Consider the following 21,105-nt stretch of genomic DNA (forward strand, 5'->3'; position numbering starts at 1 on the left):
TCTATCTGGGCAGAGGCATGAACTCCCAAGCCGAGAACTTCTCTCGTGTCATAACAGACTCTCGCTCTATAAGCCAGTTTAAAAGAAGGGAAAGCAAAGGCTGTATCCCCCAAACTCCTCCTGGTGATAAACCAGTCGCCTAGCAAACGTAAAGCTCTCTAGGAGAGCGAGAGAGCACTAGCTTATAAACAACGGTTTCGAAGTAGCTAGGCCTAGTGTAAGCTCTGACGTTTAGGCGAACGAGGAGCAGCAGTTACAAAAAGATCCGGACAAAGATCCTTAAAAAAAAATCATCATGATTTAATTAAAGTCCATAGAGGGCTAAGCAGCTTTAGGCTCCTCTCCGTCTGACAGAGTCCTCAAGGGAATATCAGTAGGAGGGGGAACAGCAACTTCCTCATCTACAGGAACCTTGTCCGATAAAGGCTGAGTCTCAAGCAAGGGAGAGACCTACCGTGGTGGCAATGCTTTACAAGCAGAGTCCACACGCACTGGTGCATTAGTAGCGGACCAGGACGCAACGTCATGTAACTGCTTGACAGTCTGTGAACTGTCAACAACTGAACTGTCAACAACAACAGGTGCGTGAGGACGCACAGCGTCCACTCGAGACTGCTTTGACTGCCTAGACTGAGCAGTCAAAACAACTCTAGAATGCGGAGGTTGACGCACAGCGTCAAAACAAGTCAACTCCGATTGTTAGCGAACGTCCTGAACGTCAACAGGAGCATCAGCAAGTGGCCTAACGTCCAAATGTGGCTGAAAATCCACACGAGACCGCATCGAGTGTGGTTCTAAACAACCTGACTGACGTGACTTAGCTACGCCAACGTCAAAAGGAAGCACAAAGGAACGTTAGGTTGGCTGAAAGCCAGGATATCGATGAGATAAACGGCTAGACTCAACGGACTAATCGGCAGAATAGTCTTCCATAAGGGAGGCAAGCATATTCTGCATGTCTTGCCGTACAACCCATTAAGGATCAACGGAAATGGTTGTGGTAAGAGACGAGGGTAACGTCTGTGACCGCAACACTTTGCCAACAAAAAGGACTCTCGGAGTCTGTGTTATGCTTTTGTTAGGCGGCGAGCAGTTTTCCGATGACTGCATAGGGTCAGAGCTGTCCTAATGGTTGCAACCAGGACGCTGGACCTGTCCTGAAAGGACTGACTTTCGCTTAAGGGCTTCGAAACCTTGTTACAGGTTTCTTATGCGAAAAGCCTTCGGATGACGAGGAGAAAAAACGTCTCTCTCGCCTTATGGTAGGGGAGATCTTGGTAAGATACAACCGATACCATAGAGGGAAACGTCTGTTCGTTGATCAAGGCCTCTCGAACCCATAAGTCGTTCGACATTACTTCTCCCCTGGGATTGGGAGCTTGCAAGAGGTCCCGGACTAGGTGAACGACAGGCACGAACAGACGAACCCTCGGACGCAACACTGTAACACTTTGCGCAATATCACTTTATCACTTCGATTTTCTGTTTTGCACTTATTTCACTGAAATCGAAACTTTTACTGATTTCTACCTGAAGCACGCAATTCTACCCTCATCAAAAGGTAGTAATTGCGAAATCAGTCGTATAATGCAAGCTCATTAATACCAGCAAAAAACAGAAAACATATTTTAAGATATAAAATTCAGTGGCTGGGGAAGAAACTAAACACTAGTTCATTCAAAACTACGTTTTCAATCTCTCACCGCACATAGCCTGGGGACGAGAATAAAAAACTAAAAACGTTTTATCCTTTCTCCCCGTACAGAGACTAGGGACGAGAGTAACACGAGAACAACGTTACCCGCTTGAACGGAACGTTTTCTCTCCTCTCTCTCCCTCCGTCTCTATCTCTCTCTCTCTTTCTCTCTTGATTCCGCACCTAAGAGAAGAGCCCAATTACATTTCGTCAAAAAAACATGTTATTTGAACAAAGGAAAAAACTGAAAGGTTTTTCAATTAAAAAGTTCCTTTAAAATAGAATTTAAAACATTTAAGCTTTGAAAGAAGAATGAACAAAACGTCAGAATCGATTTACTCTTTCTGCAAAGTGAAACCGTGATACTCTCTCTCTCTATCGTAACGATAGAGCGCAAACTGCGTAGTATAAATAAACTAAACGTTAGTTCATCTTTGAAAACAGTACGAAGACTATTCAAAGAAATTCTTTCATAAAATATTTATTAAAAATATTCATTTAAAAGGTTTTAAATCATTAGCTCTTTAAAAGCTATTTACGATTGCAAAGGGCTCAACGTTGTATAACTTCGGTTTCCAAGTTAGGACCGCCTACTCTCAGGAAAGGTCGCATATAAACAAAACATTAAAATTTATTTTTATGTTTATAAATGGAAAGTTAATCGAAGAGGACTAATAAAGGCGGAGAGATATAAAATATATAGAGGAAAATCTATAATTAATTTATAACGTGATAAGATAATTACTAAAAGCCTAAACACACTTCCGTCTAAGGGAAGGGTCGGCCATTTAAGAGTCAAAGAAAGTCCATACTCTCTTTGTCACCAAAAATTAAATCTATCCAAAACGAGTTCAAGATTTAAGATGAAGAAAAAAACACCTGCACTGCGAAAGCTCAAACCAGAATATAGTACTTCACCAAAGATGATGGGAAAAACTCCAGGTTTCAACAGCGAGTAAAGTACGTCTTGTCGACACGTCGACAGAGAGAAAATTGAGTCTTTGTTTACATAGAGTTTGGTATCTGGCCGACAGTTGGCGCTGGTGAGCACACCCGCAACCTGTGTGGCGATCGCTAGCGAGTTTTTTTTTGTACAGTTTTTTGTCTGTCGAGCAACAGAGTTGCAGCTATATATTCACCGGCTAAGTTAAATATTTAAAAATAAATCATTTCAATACTTACCTGGAATTCATGTAAGTTATCTACCCACTCAATGGTTTTTCTACTAAATTTCTTTTGTATAAGAAGAATGAGTAAACAAAATGCCTGAGAAAGGAGTGTTTCCAGTTGTAATAAAGGAATTTACATATGACATGTTGAAAATTTTTTTAATTATTTCTAATTTTGGTCAAAGCTCTTCATTTAAAAATTAATAGCATATATATGCCAGGCAAAGGCAAGTACAGAATTAGAATAATTACTTCGTTTAAAAACTGTTATTGGAAGAATGGGTAATTTATATCTTGTAAAAATCTTAAAAATCTGTTTTTTTATCATTAAAGTTGGAATAACTAATGAGAAAATTACCTGAAAAATGTTAGTGCAACTCGAAATAAAATATTGAAATACATAAAATGAATTAAAGAAAAGAAGCTTTAATACCTTGAATCACATTTTTATTACAAAATTATCTTACTTCGTACTATATTTTCATGAGTTATATGAATGAAAATTAGTAGTTCAACCCTATTGTCATTTATACATTAATTAACAGCAATGCATAAAATAAAATAATGAACTATGAACTGCAGTTTATAAAAAAAATTAACAACGATCAGAAAATATAAGAATACTTACGAAGTTTCACCCAGAAGTGCAGTATGGACAGCAAATCTCAACCCTTCACTATTTACTACTTGAGGCTGAAGCAGATCAAGATACGGTACAAGCAAACTATGAGTAGAACAAATAGGAGCTGCATTGATAACCAGGCTTCCTTGTAAATGATTGGTATGCTGACACTTTTCTGATTGAAGGTCCTGTTAAAAAATCATATTTGAGAACAGATACACTAGATTATGAAAACAAGAATTTTTAGCTTAATATTGCAATCTATTGAAAATTATCAAGCTGCAGTTATGGAGATTAAGTTCCATTTACCCTTGAGAAAATCTTAAAAACTACTGTAAGACTTTGCTATGTTGGAAATTCCCTAAAGTTGGTATCAATTTGACTGGAGAGTTACTTTAGGAGGTGGATCAGTTTAAGTACTTGGGGTCTGTTGTTGCAGCAAATGATGGAGTGGAAGCAGATGTACGTCAGAGAGTGAATGAAGGTTGCAAAGTGTTGGGGGCAGTTAAGGGAGTAGTAAAAAATAGAGGGTTGGGCATGAATGTAAAGAGAGTTCTATATGAGAAAGTGATTGTACCAACTGTGATGTATGGATCGGAGTTGTGGGGAATGAAAGTGACGGAGAGACAGAAATTGAATGTGTTTGAGATGAAGTGTCTAAGGAGTATGGCTGGTGTATCTTAAGTAGATAGGGTTAGGAACGAAGAGGTGAGAGTGAGAACGGGTGTAAGAAATGAGTTAGCAGCTAGAGTGGATATGAATGTGTTGAGGTGGTTTGGCCATGTTGAGAGAATGGAAAATGGCTGGCCGCTAAAGAAGGTGATGAATGCAAGAGTTGATGGGAGAAGTACAAGAGGAAGGCCAAGGTTTGGGTGGATGGATGGAGTGAAGGAAGCTCTGGGTGATAGGAGGATAGATGTGAGAGAGGCAAGAGAGCGTGCTAGAAATAGGAATGAATGGCGAGCGATTGTGACGCAGTTCCGGTAGGCCCTGCTGCTTCCTCCCATGCCTTAGATGACCGCGGAGGTAGCAGCAGTAGGGGATTCAGCATTATGAAGCTTCATCTGTGGTGGATAACGGGGGAGGGTGGGCTGTGGCACCCTAGCAGTACCAGCTGAACTTGGTTGAGTCCCTTGTTAGGCTGGGAGGAACGTAGAGAGTAGAGGTCCCCTTTTTTGTTTTAGTTTTATTTGTTGATGTCGGCTACCCCCCAAAATTAGGGGAAGTGCCTAGGTATATGTATGTATGTATGTAATCTATCTATCTACCAAGGCACTTCCCCAATTTTGGTGGGTAGTCAACATAAAAAAAGGGTAATTTTTGTTTCCTAGCTCCTCCCAGGCAGACGAGGGATGCAGCAGTTTTGTTGGTACTGCTACGGTACCACAGACAACCCTACCCCATTATCCACCAAAAATGAAGCCTCATATGCTGAATCCCCTTTTGCTGCTACCTCAGCGGTCACCTACGCAACCCGAGGAAGCAGCAGGGCCTTTTGGAACTGCATCACAATCGTTCGCCATTCATTCCTATTTCTAGCACGCTCTTTTGCCACTCTCATATCTATCCTCCTATCAATTAGAACTTTCTTCACTCCATCCATCCACCCAAACCTTGGCCTTCCTCCTGTACTTCTCCCATCAACTCTTGCTTTCATCGTCTTCTTCAGCAGACGACAATTTTCCATTCTCTCTACATGGCCAAACCACCTCAACATATTCATATCCACTCTAGCGGCTAATTCATTTTGTACACCTGTTTTGTACACTCACTACTTCGTTCCCAACCCTATCTAATTGAGATACCCCAACCATACTCCTCAGACACTTCACTTCGAACAAATTCAATTTATGTCTCTCCATCACTTTCATTCACCACAACTGCGATCCATACTTGTTCCAATGCGATATACAAACCTTGTAATCATTTAATATAGGAATTCGCTTCAGCTCAGCTGAAATAGCCGAAGAGACAGAAAAACCAGGCAGTTGTGCTGATTGGTTGGCTGGCGGTATGGGGCAGAGCTTAGCTCCGTCCGGCCCTCCCACCGCCAGCCTGCTTGCCTCATTCACTCGCTTCGGCTCAATGTGGATAGTTTTCTACTCCGCTCTCTATGCTGCAGCCTTTTGCTTTCTCTTTTACTTGTGTACTTGTAGTTGTGTGATAGTAATGAACGAGAAAATTACTCGTAAGATGCGATGTTCTGTAGGCCGTGGAGGGCGCTGTGGTAGGTGGCTTTCGTCACCTTCTGTAGACCCGCATACGTTCTGCCCAACATGCAGGGGAAAACCTTGCTCTCAAGGTTCTCCTTGACGTGAGTGTGAATCCTGGCCGCCATTGCAGTGGCAAGCTTTTGAGAATCGACGCAAATATTGCCGAAACCCTAAAGCTTCTTCTGCTTCGGAGAGCTCGCCTCTTTCGAAGAAGAAGAAGAGTGGGGAGCCAGTGCAAAGTGTGTCGTTTCAAGAAACGACCACAGTCAAGTCTGCTCACGCCCTCTCCGAGTTGGAGGAGTGTGCGAGTATAATTTTGGGAAGCTCGGATTCACAGCCTGTCGGGGATTTTTCGGGTTTCGCCGGGGAAGCGGGTGACCTTAGCAATCCCGCTACTTCGGCGATCTCGAGGGTCACCCGACCGATTGTTGGACCGTCTGATACGGATGATGACATGTTACCTGATAAGATGGGGGAACTTTGGGTGTCTCTCGGATTATCAGGTAAGCCTGACTTGGATTGGTTAAAACGCCATTTAACTCTGGCGGACGAGATTGAAAAACATTTGAATGACCCGATTGATGTTGAAAACTTGAATGTATATGATTTTGCAACTTTATCAACTCCCATGTTTCCTGATACCCTTGTTGTTGCTGACCATGTTCCTGATAAAACAATTGTTCCTGGCAAAAGGCAAAGTTTTTACAAAGGTAAAATAAATGCTGGACTTCCAGTTAAATCAAGGGAGAGTAAGGTATCAAATACAGAGATTGCTTCAACCACTGCTGGCAAAACCTTTACACCTTCGCCCGCAGGTCATTTAAAATTAAAATCTGTCAAAACTCCTACGGAGACAATACGTTTTTCAGGTTCACCAAGTTCACCGACCACGGTCTTCCTAAGGACATGGCTCAGGTTGGTCATCCTCATCCAGTGTCGTCTGCTGTAGCCTCGACCACCATTCCAGTACCTCGGAGGGGGCACAAGAAGAGGAAGCGTGGGCGGTATTCCTCTTCTAGTTCCTCCTCCTCTTCGTCTTCATCTTCTGACTCTTCTCCCCCAAGGAGAAAGAGGAAGGGGAGAAAGAGGAAGGGGAAGAAGAGGAAAGCGAAGAAGGCCTGGAAGGCCAGTCACAGTCGAAGGGACATGGAGCCTCGAGACACCTCTTCTCCTCGGGAGGATGAGGGCGATGTGCGAGATTCCCGTGTTCCCCGCGGTAGTGGGATTGTTCACGGCGAATCTCGCACAAGGCCTCCATGCACGACAACCGCTCTCTCCTGGAGCGAATATCCTTAAAATTTCTTCTTAAGGATATCGCATAATATCAGGGGACGTATATCTTGATACGACACATAGCAATCTTCACCCCGAATAGCGTTTTCGCTTCGAGGAGGAAAATGGCCACAATAAAAGGGGAGCCGTTATGAAGGTACCCTTCCTCCCGTACTACTATTGAGTATCTAGATGGCGTTGTATCCAAGATGGCGCTTATTCCTTGTAGCATTGAGCATGGTGCTACAGATATAGTAATTTTGGGAGGGATCCTGCTAAGGCCTTTTCCATAGAAAAGGAGGGCGGGTCCATCAGGACGATATGGTCATCTCACCCAAAAAGGGATTTTGACGAAGGAAAAATCTATTTCTGGGCGAGAGACCTGTGCCGCCCAGTGAAATGCTCCTTAAGCACCATTTCAAAGGAATATAACTGCTAATATTACCAGAGAAAAAAATGTAAAGGAATGCTAGGTTGAACTAGCTCGCTCACCTAATGGTGTCGGTATAGACTGGGGCGAAATACCAGAGGTCTCGTACCATTTAGACTTCTCCTCTTCGAAATCCCCCAATAGTGAGGTGCCGTTCAACCTCCCCTGCCTCGCAGACCAGTACTACTAACTCAACCCACGCTTGCCCATCACTCCTTACAGCACCCTTAAGTTTGGGGTCTGAACAGGGGGGGAGCAAATAGGGTGGGTTCACTGGGCGGCACAGGTCTCTCGCCCAGAAATAGATTTTTCCTTCGTCAAAATCCCTTTTCTGGGCTCAATCCCTGTGCCGCGCAGTGAAATAGTACCAGAGAAAACGAACCCAAACTTATAACTATACGGGAACGAATTAAAATCAACATAACAAACAGTGGTTTAATCAAAAGTTAACGTAGAAGACGGACGTCTTTAATAACATCAGCATGATAAGGTATAATATCCCAGGAAGGGAAGACAAAAGAACATTAACCTAAAACAAAACCAATTAAGGTCAAACACTGGAACAAATTACATACACTTGAACACTAAAGAAATACAGTTCGTATGGAAGAATAAATTGAACAATGATAATAAAATGGCAATGTTACGAACTAGGAACACCCATGGGTGTGATACAACAAACCGAACTCAGGTAGGAACTGTAAGTGAGGCAGGTAAGAGGAAGAAGGTGGAAGATATAGGATTCAGGGATTAGTTAGAAGGAATTTGTCCGGGGGATACCACGCTCCCTGCAGCTACGGTAGCGAGTTGAAGTGCCTCTAATTGTTTAAGATAGTGCCGCTTGAACACTGAGGGGGATTTCCATCCGGTATATTTAGAGATATCTGTAAAGTTCATATGATGGAAAAAATTTATTGAGGTCGCTACCGCCCGAATGTCGTGGACGTGAGGAAAAGACTCTGGATTGGCCTGTTTAATAAAATACAAGATCTGTTGTCTGATCCCTTTCAAAGTTATAGTCCCTCCCCGCTCCCTGATGAACAAGGGTCCCGAGGTCTTATAGGAAGTCCTTGATAGAAAGGACTTTAGAGTGGTAACCGGGCATAGGGAAGGATCCTGAAGGAGAGGGATGATTTTCCAGGAGGACCATCTATTCTGAGGGTCTTTATTTTTGGCCAAGAAGACTTTGTCTGGGGAGAGGAGGACCTCTCCTGACGGAAGGAACTCTATGTGGCCTGGATCCCTTGATAAGGCAGCTAATTCCGAAATCCTGGCGCCAGATGCCAAACTCACGAGAAAGAGAGTTTTCCTGAGTAGAGGGATATACTCACATGAATCGTTGACGGTTTCTGACGCTAGTTTAAGAACATCATTGAGAAACCAGGAAATCGGGCTAGGACGAGAAGATGGTCTCAGTCTGGCACAGGCTCTTGGGATCGAAGCTAGCAATGAATCTGTTAGATCTATATTAAAGCCGATTAGAAAAATCTTCTTCAAGGCAGACTTGATGGTAGTAATAGTGTTAGCTGCTAAGCCCGACTCAAACAAGGTTCTGAAAAAGGTTACCGTTAGGTTTAGTGTCATAAAGTCAGTACTAGAATCTTTCAAAAACTTAGCTAGTTTTTTGACCGCTGAGTCATATTGACGAAGAGTGGAGTCTCTTTTGTCAGATTCTAAAAATAAAGTATTCTGGGGGTCTATGTTAGCCCCTTTGTGTGCCGCAAACTTCATGAAGTCCATAAAGTTAGGGTGGTCTGAATGTTTGAGGAAGCGAACACAGTGCACGTTTGTACTATCTGGGTCAAAGTCGGGTTGGGAATCTGGTGAGGGTGGAGATTCAGCTCCAGTAAAAGAGGAAACCAATTGCTCTTGGGCCAATTGGGGGCCACCAGGGCTACTTGACCTTTGAAGGTTCGAAGTTTGTCCAGCACTTTCATCAGTAGGTTCACCGGTGGGAAAAGGTAAATCCTTTCCCAGGCGTTCCAGTCGAGAGACATGGCATCCGTGGCGTAAGCCCGAGGGTCCAGGTTGGGGGCCACATAACATTTCAGCTTGTGGTTGGATTCCGTCGCGAAGAGGTCTACCTGGAGATCCGGCACTTGGAAGAGGATCCATTGAAAGGATTTGCGATCTAGTGACCATTCTGACTCCAACGGTACCGTCCTGGAGAGTGCGTCTGCCACAACGTTCCGAACTCCAGCCAGATGAACGGCGGATAGGTGCCATTGGTTTGAGGCCGCCAGGGAGAAGATTACCACCATCACGTGATTGATGGGACCTGACTTGGAGCCCCCTCTGTTTAGACAACGGACTATGACTTCGTTGTCGAGGACTATCCTCAGATGTTGTTTCTTGGCCGGGGAAAGACGTTTCAAGGTTAGTAAGACAGCCATGGCCTCCAGGACGTTTATGTGAAATTGCTGGAACATTGTGGACCAAAGGCCCTGAACTTTCCTGTGTTGGGAGTAGCCTCCCCAACCTGATAGGGAGGCATCCGTGTGGATGACTATCCTTGGAGGGGGGTACTGCAACGGAACCGACTTTGATAGGCTCTTGGCGGTTGTCCATGGGAGAAGCCTCTTCCGAAGAATGGGAGGAAGGCGTGTCTTCTTGTCCCGACGTTTGGTGTTCGCTCTGGAGCGCCAAACTCGGTTGATGTCTTTCAGTTTCGCTTTCAGAAGGAGGTCTGTCACTGAAGCTAATTGTAGGGACCCTAGAATCCTCTCCTGGTTCCTTCTGGAAGTTACCTTTTCCCCGAGAAAGCGTTTGGTATTTTTCGCAATCTCTATCCTCTTGGACCTGGGGAGACATAGAGTGTGAGAACGTAGGTCCCACTGTAATCCCAGCCACTGAAATTTGGTCTTTGGTGTCAGACGAGACTTTCCGAAGTTTATCTGGAATCCCAGAAACTGAAGATATTGGATCACCTTGTTTGTTGCCTTGAGACAATCCTCGACGTTGTCTGACCAGATTAGCCAATCGTCCAGGTATGCGACGACTTGGATTCCGTGGGATCGGAGTTCCTGAATGACCGATTCCGCCAGTTTCGTGAAGATTCTGGGCGCGATGTTGAGCCCGAAAGGCATCACTTTGAACGTGTAAGCCTTGTCGTCCAGTCTGAATCCTAGGAATGGGCGGAAGTGTCTCGCTATTGGAACGTGATAGTAAGCATCGGTAAGATCGATGGAGGTGGTGACGGCCCCACGGGGAAGCAAGGTTCGCACCTGCGAGACGGTAAGCATGTGAAACCTGTCGCATTGAATGGACAAGTTTAGTCGAGACAGATCGAGGATGACCCTTCGGCTGTCGGAGTCTTTCTTCGGAACGCTGAATAAGCGACCTTGAAACTTCAGATATTTCGTTTCCTTGATCGCGTTCTTGCGAAGAAGATCTTGGGTAAACAAAAGTAGGTCCGGTGTCGAGGGTTGATGGAATCTGTTCGGTGGAGGAGGCCCTTCTATCCAACTCCACCCCAGGCCCTTGGAGATTATGCTGAAGGCCCAAGGACTGAATTTCCAGCGACTCCGGAACACATAAAGTCTCCCTCCTACCTGAAGACCGTCAGTAGTTGGAGGTTTTACCGCCTCGGCCACCACGTGACCCTTTTCCACGGGAGAAATATCTCCCTTTGCTTCTGTTCTGAAAAGAACCCCTCGAACCGGGGCCCCTGCCTCGTTGGTATCCTTGGGAGGAAAACCGGGACTCATAGACCGGGTTATAAACAGGAGAGGTAAACGAGTTCGAAGCCACTTGGTTTTCAGGGACGAGGACATACTTCACTTGGGGCTGAGACTTGGAGGTGGAGGGTTGGATGCCCTGAGAGACCGGGGCCGACTGGACTACTTGAATAGGTTGGCGGAATTGGGTAGAGCTATAAGGGCGTAGCCTTTTTCTGCCCCGGGAGTGAATGCTCGATTGTTCGAACTTCCGTTTGGGAGTGAGACCCCAACGGACTTTGAGGCTCTGGTTCACTCTGGCAGCTTCGCTCAATACCGAGTTGACCATGTCCTCCGGGAAAAGGTCCGGACCCCAAGCAGAGGCTTTAATGAGCTTATTTGGCTCATGGCGGATAGTGGCTTCAGATAAGACATGCTTACGGCAACGTCTTTTGGCCACCAAGAAGTCGTAGCAGTCTGCTAACAAAGATTGCAGGGTGGCTTTAGTCATAACTTTAAAAGAGTGTTCCTCGTCATAAGTAAGAGAAAACATCTCCGCCATAGTCGAGATGTTGAGGCTCCGGCTAAACCTAGACCGGGACTCGAACTCGAGTCGGATTAAGGTTTCAGGTAGTCTTGGGAGGCGTTCACTAAATTGCGTCGATGCACAGTCCGCGGATAGCTTACCAGAAGTGAATGTCGATTGAATGTTAAGCCAACATTCATTATCTGATGGGAACAGCAGAGATGTAGGATCTGTCTCCCGGAGTTGTGGCAAAGGCTTATCTTCGGTCACTGCCTGAAGGGCTAATTCAACCATTTTGGTGACGCAAGGAGTGGGGGTCTGTTCGTCCACAAGAAACATGGTGTAAGTACTCTTGTGGGGGGTCAGCATGGTGTTTGTACAACCCCACTCATTTAAGGTTCGAACCCAAACAGACTGAGCCTGTTCCTTCGGAAAGATAACGGTCTCTTTAGGGACCTTATCTAGTCGGACAAGAGCCTCTTCCGTAAGCCGGGCGAAGCCGGGGAAAGGAAATTGAAGACCGGGAGGGAAGAACTCAAAATCTTCAATGGGCCTGGTCCCAAAACCCTCGATGGTCAACATTCCGTCCGTGAAAGGACAGTGGAGCGCCATTTTCCACGGGTTGTTCTTCGTGAAGGGTGGAAGTTTTGAGGCGTCCGGGATGAGGAACTGCTGTTGTTGAGGCAGTCCACTTTCCAGGGTATCTAGTCTTCTGGTGACGGCAGAAAGTATAGAACTAATCTGCTCTGTAACGACAATCGACAACATATTCGTGAGGGCCTCCGGGTCGAGGTTGGTTGTGGTAATTAAGGGGGATGACTGCACTCCCGGGTCCTGAGACATAGGGGCAGTGCTAGTCGAGTCACTAGGAGCTCCGGGGAGGGGAGCCTTCTTGGGCTTCGATGATCCAGGTATTGTAGGATTCTGACGAGTCCTCACTAAAGGTCTTTTCTGAGATTTGACCTTGGCAGGAACCGAGAGCGATCTCGGGGAGGATTCGTGGTTCCCTTCAAAACCAAGAAAGGAAGAATTATTAGAAGTTGGAGAAAAAGAGGGGCTAAGAAGAGAGGTCTTAGCGCCAGACCCACCTGCCTCACTTACAACCTTACCTGTGTCTGGTTCGTCAAAAACCATGGGCTCTATGTCTAAGGTCAGAGCCGTAACATTGTCTTCAATGGGGTCCGGGTCGTCAGGGATGTCTGTATCCTGGACGAGATTGAGTTCTACGGTTTCCGCAATGTCAGCAATTATAGGAGCCGCCACTTGCCTAGGCACTGCTGCCGAAGATTTTGCGTTCGGGTAGATAAGTCTACAATAATCTTCTGAGAGGACGTAGGGCTTCCTGGCCTTTACGTTACGGGCGAAGCCGCCTACCCACAATTTCAAAGTGGCTCTTGCTGAAGTTTTAACCGCCTGGGAACTCTGAAAGAACGGGGATAGGGTTAGCAAACCCGTGGGACAAAATGATAAATGAACCCGAAGATTCATAACAGAAGTCAATGAATATCTATCATATTGATGTCGCCCAGTGAAGGGAAGTAAATACAAAAATGACTGAAAGAGGCTCACCGAATCTGAAGCGAGGGTGGAGATAAGGTCATAACAGATAAGGCAGTTGTCAGGGTGCCATACCACAATATCGTCCATCTGGATCCCACAGTCCGCGTGGGACCGACAGACAGCATGTCCGCAAGGCTGGTGAAGGACGGCCGCGCAGGCTGTCATCCGGCAACGGACCACCTGTAAAAGGAATAGTCCATGAGCATCTACTAGTTTCTCTATAAGGGGTCCCGGAGGGTCCGGGACCTGCCAGTTAATAAAATAAATGTATAGCCTTAGACTAAACATGCAGAGAACTGAGACTATTCCAATAGCAATCCGGCAGAGCCGGGTATGAAAAAGGATGCAAAAAACAGTGATGAATATATAATCATAACTAGTTCCGGGGCCCCCGGGGCCGGGGAACAGGGTTGGTAAGTAAACTTAAAGTAAACTTAAAGTAACTTAAAGTAAACTTAAAGTACCCGAAATACATCCTTAAAGTACATAAATAGAAAACGCCAATTATGATCTAAAACTAATGTCTGTAATGAATAGGGCTCCCGGAGGGAGGATATTAATCAAAACCGTGTCAGTGTCAACCGATCTTGTAGTTAAGAGCTCGGCGGCTCCGATGTCTGATGATGGGAGGGTATGACGGGAGGGTACAACGGGAGAGCGCGGGGGGAGCCAGTGGAACCCCCCTACCTTACCTGAGGTACCGGGACAAAGGTAATGATTCATGTAGAATATAATATAATGATATGGGATATAATAAGTCCTATACGGATGATAATAGCATGAGGTACCGTAGGTGAGGACACTCCTAATATAAGTGCTCATTCTAACAACCGTAGCTAAAAGCAAGGTTACACCAAGGTGCAGTTATACCGACTAATCACGTGTGATAGTCCCCGGTGGTCCCGGCCTTCCCCCTCCCCGACCGATGGCGACGGGAGGGGGGAGACGAAACCGCCCGGTATGAATGAATGAGACTAAGTCATACCCCGTTGGTATACTCAGTCCTCAATATGTCGGAACGTTGATGGAAGACTGAGGTACAAGCATACTTGACCCGTAAATCATAACCAACAACCATCGAGTGAGAGGAAGGGTGTACACTGAAGGGGGGGGATGGAATAACCTCCCCAACTTGTTGGGGGGGGGGGGGTAATGGTACAGGGAAATCGCCAGTGCGCAGTGGTAGACAGGGCTACCAACTGGAGATCCCCTAATCATGACATGAAAATCCCAAAAATATGATCATAACGGAGTAAGCAATAAATATAATATCAATGCAAATACATAAAAATAATTAATGAATTAAAAGCGAAATCACGTAAGTAAGGTTAGGCATGCAGAAAAAATATGGCGAGAGAGGGACTCGGGCGAGTAAAAAGGGAGGAGCATGACGCCATCAGGAGATGGAAAGCAGGGGTACCAACCTAGTTACTGAATCGGTAGATCGAACAGTAAAAACAACAAAATACGCGAGAGTCCCACTCGAACCAAACGTAAAACTAGGTGGAGCGTAATAAAACAAAAGGTTTTACTAATAATAAGTGAGATGGTCGAAATTAAAGCTCCTAGAACTAGCGAAACAATCTCAATGGTGACGCTATCCACCAACATGCACGAATGCAGGCATACCAACATAACCTACTCCTGATGAAACGCTAACACCGATATCATAGGATAACATAAAATAAATGCTATATGAAAGCATAAAGTCGGTGTACTAAATGAATATTGCTATATGAAAGCATAAAGTCGGTGTACTAAATGAATATAAGGAAAAAACTCCTAAAGGATCGAACGAATATAAAAGACGGACGAACTAACGAGACAAAGGGCAGAGGCGAAAGTAAGAACGGGGACGCCGCTCATATATAAACACTTCTCAATAATAAAAACAAAGATGACACTGCCCAATCTCGTTAAAACTCATGGATAAGGTACTTAACTTCGATGGGGTATCTTGGGAATCGGCCATCGAGAGAAAGTTGATGATAAATCCAATGAAACACACGAGAATAAAAAACTTGGACTTATATGAAACAGGTGCTTGAAAGGAGTGATGGGCAAGCGTGGGTTGAGTTAGTAGTACTGGTCTGCGAGGCAGGGGAGGTTGAACGGCACCTCACTATTGGGGGATTTCGAAGAGGAGAAGTCTAAATGGTACGAGACCTCTGGTATTTCGCCCCAGTCTATACCGACACCATTAGGTGAGCGAGCTAGTTCAACCTAGCATTCCTTTACATTTTTTTCTCTGGTAATATTAGCAGTTATATTCCTTTGAAATGGTGCTTAAGGAGCATTTCACTGCGCGGCACAGGGATTGAGCCCAGAAAATAGATTTTTTGCTTCACTCAAAATCTGATTTTTGGGCTCAAGCCATGTCGTCCTGATGGAAGCTTACCAGAGAATTACTAGAAAGTACTGTAACTGTGGATTTTTTAAAGTGCCTCAACCTTGGGGCAAATTTTCCTATGGTCATCCAGACCATTGAGACATACTGTATGACGTTACCGTTATACATCATTACTGCTAATCATAAACCATGTTAGTGCTTCCTGCCCCCTGCAGGGAAGAGTCATACTAGACGTAGGAAAGGAGTCTCAAGGTTTGCATATAATGTATGAACAAACATAGCATCAACTACATCCAGGAGTCTCACGACTTGTATGTTGTGTTGGGCTATAGTATTAGATAGTTATACAAGAGTCTCACTGTTCGTATAACGTATTGGAACATAACACTACTAGATAATGTTTGTATCTCGTGTAGGAACAAAGGTATTAGCTATACATATTGCTCATAAGTAAATATATGCATTTTTATTCAGGGTAAGAAAACTCTGGCATATTTTTATTAAAAATCAATTGTAGGGCGAAATAAGACACAAATACACATTGATAGTTGTTTATTGGCAATAAATAACCAACATAAGGTAACATGTATGACATAAATGTTAATATATGTAATGAGAAACATACCAATCAATCATGACACAGAATATTTTTGTTTTCACCTGAAAGGGAAAATGTTATTAATGCCACACATTAATTTGAAAATTTGATAAATTTTCTAATATGAATTTCTGTGATGTTGAATATTTATTCACACTGTGTAAGAACACATGGCACAAGTGTTATCTATATGTTTCTTCACCTCAAATAATTTGAACAGTCCTTAGTGTCACCATGGTGACACTCACTTCACAAATATTGCACTGGGAGGTGTCAACACCTTCACCCGAGAAATTGATCGTCCCAATCAATTCACTATTCACCGCAGCACTAGACGACAGGTATTAGAACACTACCTCTCGCCACCACGTAATGCTCGAGTTCAAGCACTTGCTTTGCATAATGCTTGTAGAACACTCTGGATGACTTCCAACCAGTGTATGAGCGAAGACGCTCAAAGTCCATATACTGAAAAAAGTTCAGTGACAATGCAATTTTCCTTGGATCATGACCTGCGGGTGTACTGTCAGGATCCGCTCTGCGAATAAAATAGGTGATCTTCGCCCTCAGTTGTTTTAGGGGTAAGTTTGATCCTGAAGTTTCTCTTTTAAAGAGCTGTCCTCCCTTGAATTCTGAAGTTCTTAGAAGATAGACCTTTAGACATCCACTGGACACAGCGAGACATCTTCCTTCAGAGGTAAGATTCTCCAAGGACCACATCTCTTGGTGGGTAGCTCGTTCTTAGCGAGAAATGTTGGATCAGGAAAAAGTTTCAGTTCTTCCACTTCTGTGAACTGAATATGGCCCTCATCTCTGGATAGGGCCACTATTTCACTAACTCTGGCCCCCCGAGGTTATAGCAAACAGGAAAATGACTTTTTGAGTCAAGTCTTTCACAGAGCAATCTTCAGTGTTCACTGTTGAAGCATAGCGTAGGACCTTGTCCAAGGACCATGAAATGGGCTTCGGAGGGGCTGAAGCTTAAGTCTAGCGCATGCCTTAAGGATCTTGTTAAAGATTTCATTTGACAAGTCTACTTGGAAGGCGTATAGTAGAGGTCTAGTCTGAGCCGACTTACACGTAGTTATGTTGGCTGCCAGACCTTGTCTATGAAGGTAGATAAAGAAGGACAGACAGAAGTCCATTGAGATTTCTTTTGGTCCTTTTGCTTTGACGAAAGCAACCCACTTTTTCCAAGATGATTCATATTATCTTCTGGTTGACTTAGACTTATATTCTTCTAAGATGTCTATACTGCCTTTTGAGATCCCAAATCTTTTCTTTACTGCTAAGGAGACAAAATCATGAGATGAAGGTTTTGGGTTCTCTGTGATGAAGCGAAGACAGTCAACTTCTGGGCCTGTTAAGACAGTGCTGGGTCTGGAAGAGGGACCAGTCTCAGCTTCAGTTCCAATACTAGAGGGAACCAGTTGCTCTTTGGCCACTTGGGAACCACCAGAGCTGCCGTTCCCCGAAAGGATCTCAGCTTGTTGAGGACCTTCATTAAGAGATTGGTCGGAGGGAACAGGTAGATGCGGTTCCATCTGTTCCAGTCGAGGGACATGGCGTCCATCGCTTCCGCTAGAGGGTCCTCGTATGAGGCCACATAATGAGGTAGCTTCTTCTTGTCACTCGTCGCGAAGAGGTCGATCTGCAGTTCCGGAACTTGACCTAAGATGAAGGAGAATGAGTCTGCGTCTATGGACCATTCTGACTCTATCGGCGTGAGCCTGGATAGAGCGTCTGCTGTCACATTGTGGAACCCTTGAAGGTGAACTGCTGACAAATGCCATCTCTTCTTTTCCGCCAGGCGGAAGATGGACAAAATCACTTGGTTGATTTGGGGCGATCTCGAGCCTTGGCGATTCAGACATCTCATTATCACCACGCTGTCCAGGATCAGTCTGATATGGGCTGATTTGCAAGGGGAGAGTTTCTTCAGCGTCAAAAGGACTGCCATGGCCTCCAAATGTTAATAAGGAAAGTCTTGAATAGAGAAGACCAGGTCCCTTGGACTTTCCGTTGATGGGAGTGACCTCCCCATCCTTCCTTCGAGGCATCCGTATGGATGGTGACTGATGGTGGAGGTAGTTGCAAGGGCACGGTCCTCTTTGGGTTCTTGGCCTTCGACCATGGCTTGAGAAGTGATCGTAGTAGGGTCGGTATCGGTCTTCTTAGATCTCTTCGAGCATTTGATGCGTATCTTCTCCATACTCCTGATGCATCTTTTACCTGTGCTCTTAGCACTGGGTCTGACACTGATGCAAACTGGAGAGAACCCAGTACTCTTTCCTGTTGGCATCTTGAAATCCTGTCAGATTTCAGTAGTCTCTTGACAGATCCTTCTATCTCTCTCCTCTTCCCTGGGGGAATGGAGAGATTCCGAGCCATTGAAACTCCTGAGATGGAGATAGTCGAGACTTCTTGACGTTGATCTTGAATCCCAGATGTTCCAAGAACTGGATCACTTTCTTGGATGCTTGCATACATGCCGTCCTGGATGCTGCTCACACCAGCCAGTCGTCCAGGTACGCTGCTACCTAGACACCCTCTAGGCGTAGCTGTTGAACGACTGCGTCTGCAAGTTTTATGAAAATCCTTTGGGGCTATGTTTAGTCCAAAGGGCATGGCTCTGAAGACGTACTTCTTTTTCTGTAGCCTGAATCCTAGGTAGGAGGAGAGGGGGCGGTTGACTTGAATATGCCAGTAAGCATCTGCCAGGTCTATCGAGACTGTATGTCCCTTTTGGTAACAGGTCCGTATGTGTTGAAGGGTTAACATCCTGAACTTGTTGTTTTCTATGAACTTGTTGAGTGGCAACAAGTCCAGAATGACTGAGTTTGTCTGAGTCCTTCTTGGGAACACAGAACAGCCTTCCTTGGAATTTGATGGACTTTGCCCTCCTTATCACCCACTTGCTCAATAGCTCTAGGGTATATTCTTCCAGTACGGGGGTGGAGTGTTGGAAGAATTGAGGAAATGATGGTGGAGCCTCGCTCCAGCTTCATCCAAGTCCATTCTTGATTAGGCTGTGGGCCCAAGGATCGAAGGTCCAACTATCCTGAAATTGTTGGAGCCTCCCTCCTACCTGAAGCAACTCATTGCTTCTGCTTTCCGGAGGATTTACCTCCTTGACCGTGTCCTCCCTTACCCTCTCTTCCTCTTGGGGGGTATCTAGAGGAGCCTCGTTTAGACTCTCTACCCTTGGGACAAAAGGTAGTGGTCTGCCTCTCGAACGCAGGGTTGAATGCTGGTGACTGGGCAACCAGCTGCTGAGGCACCATCTGGTAGGTTGTTGGAGGTTGAGCCACCATCTGGGGCATCGCGGTCATGGAAACTGTGGGATGTTGTTGTTGTTGTCTAGCAGGCCGAGAGGGTAACCTAGGTCTTTTTGTCTTCTTCTTAGGCTGGGGACCCTCATCTGGAGAAGATTTCCTCTTCGCTGACATGCCCCACTTCTGGAGAAGGTTTCTATTCTTCGTGGCGGCCTTCTCCACAACTTCCTTGACCGCTTCACGCGGGAAGAGGTCCTTACCCCAGATATTGGAAGCTATTAGCTTCCTGGGTTCGTGCTTTACTGCTGCGGAAGCAAACACGAACTCTCTACATGCTCTTCTGGCTTTGATAAAGCCATACAGGTCCTTGACCAAGGTAGCCAAGTGTATCTTGGCCATGACCATGTTCATATCCGGGGTTTTGTTAATGCCTGCCGTCATCTCTAGACAGTTCTGCAGAGAGAGAGATGCAGCCAGTCTTTCTTTTGTCTCTTGCTCCCTAAGCAAGAGAAAGTCAGACAGCTTAGGGAGATTTTCGCTGAACTGACGTCCAGCGATATCTGCCTCCAACTTCCCAACAGAGAAGGTAAGGTGGACTTCCTTCCAGTCCTTATCTTCCATAGGCAGGGCTAGTGATAGTGTTCTACACTCGTCGAGTGTAGGGCAAGGTTTGTCTGCCTCTATTGCCTTAACTACTGATTTAAAAGCCTTTGACGTGAATGGAAAGGCTATCGAAGCTGGAGCAAGAAAGGTGGGATGCTTCTTGCTAAGGGCTGACACTTTCGAGTTAGTGTAGCCTATCTGCTTCAGGCTACTTGACAAAAGAGCCTGAGCCTTATCATGGTCAAATACTATGACCTCCTTAGGTTCCGTCTCTTACTTCGATGCTGGTTCCAGCTTCAGATGGACAAAGCAGTCTGGGTGGGATTTAAAACTGGGTCAGAACTCAACATCCTCAATAGGAATGGTCCCCAACTTCTCTGAGATAAAGATCTTGCCATTAGTAATAGGTATGTTCTCTGCATACCTCCAGGGATTAATCACAGAGCAAGTTGGGAGATCTTGAACCCTGAATCTCTTGTGAGACCCATGGGATGCGAGTTGATCTTCTTCTCTCCAATTTCGCCTCCCTTTCTTCGCCTTGTTTGCGAAGACTCCATCAACGCCGTGAGATTGCCCAGTACCTGCCTCACGTCATCTGATGGAGGGGCAGAAGATGTCAAAGGTAATGGCTCTCGAGCCGAAACTGACGGAAGGGACTCCGATTCAACCTCATCATCTTCTTCAGGAGTCATGGTGGACTCCTCCTCGAGACCTTCTGCTAGAAGGTCCTTCTCACTGTCTGAAGACACCTCAGACATCCTCTCCTCTTGATGGATGTCCATGCCTTGCATTGCGTCGGTGAAGTCCGTCTCTACGGCAATCTGGACGCAAGGGATCTCAGGTCGTGGCTGGGGTATGACAGCTTCCATACCCGCTTTTGGGAACAGCAAGGCACGCATCCGTTCGTTCAGAAGGTACGGTCTCGTGGCGTTCTTCTGAAAGCCATGAACCCATCTGCGCAGCTTCTCTCATGCTGCATCCCTTGACTCTGCTGACTTGGGGTCATCAAAAGCCTCTGTAACCAAGGCCTTGCAAATGTTGCAATCCTGGGGGTCCCAGTACCGAAGAGGTCACTTGGAAGTGGTGCAGGAGGAATGAGCTCTGCACTCTACATGGCCACAGAAGTCTTTGCTCC

General features: G+C 45.4%; 1 protein-coding gene across 2 annotated transcripts in view; it reads right to left on the minus strand.

Annotated features, from left to right (window-relative positions):
• LOC137631782 (GDP-D-glucose phosphorylase 1) overlaps nt 1-21,105 on the minus strand; it is a 162,718-nt gene that overhangs the window by 71,835 nt on the left and 69,778 nt on the right. For both annotated transcript variants that reach the window (XM_068363741.1, XM_068363740.1), the window contains exon 4: nt 3,494-3,675. In XM_068363741.1, coding sequence (XP_068219842.1) covers nt 3,494-3,675 — 182 coding nt within the window. The remainder of the gene's footprint in view (nt 1-3,493; nt 3,676-21,105) is intronic.

This window comes from Palaemon carinicauda, chromosome 40 (assembly GCF_036898095.1).
Source record: "Palaemon carinicauda isolate YSFRI2023 chromosome 40, ASM3689809v2, whole genome shotgun sequence".
NCBI classification, from domain to species: Eukaryota; Metazoa; Arthropoda; class Malacostraca; order Decapoda; family Palaemonidae; genus Palaemon; species Palaemon carinicauda.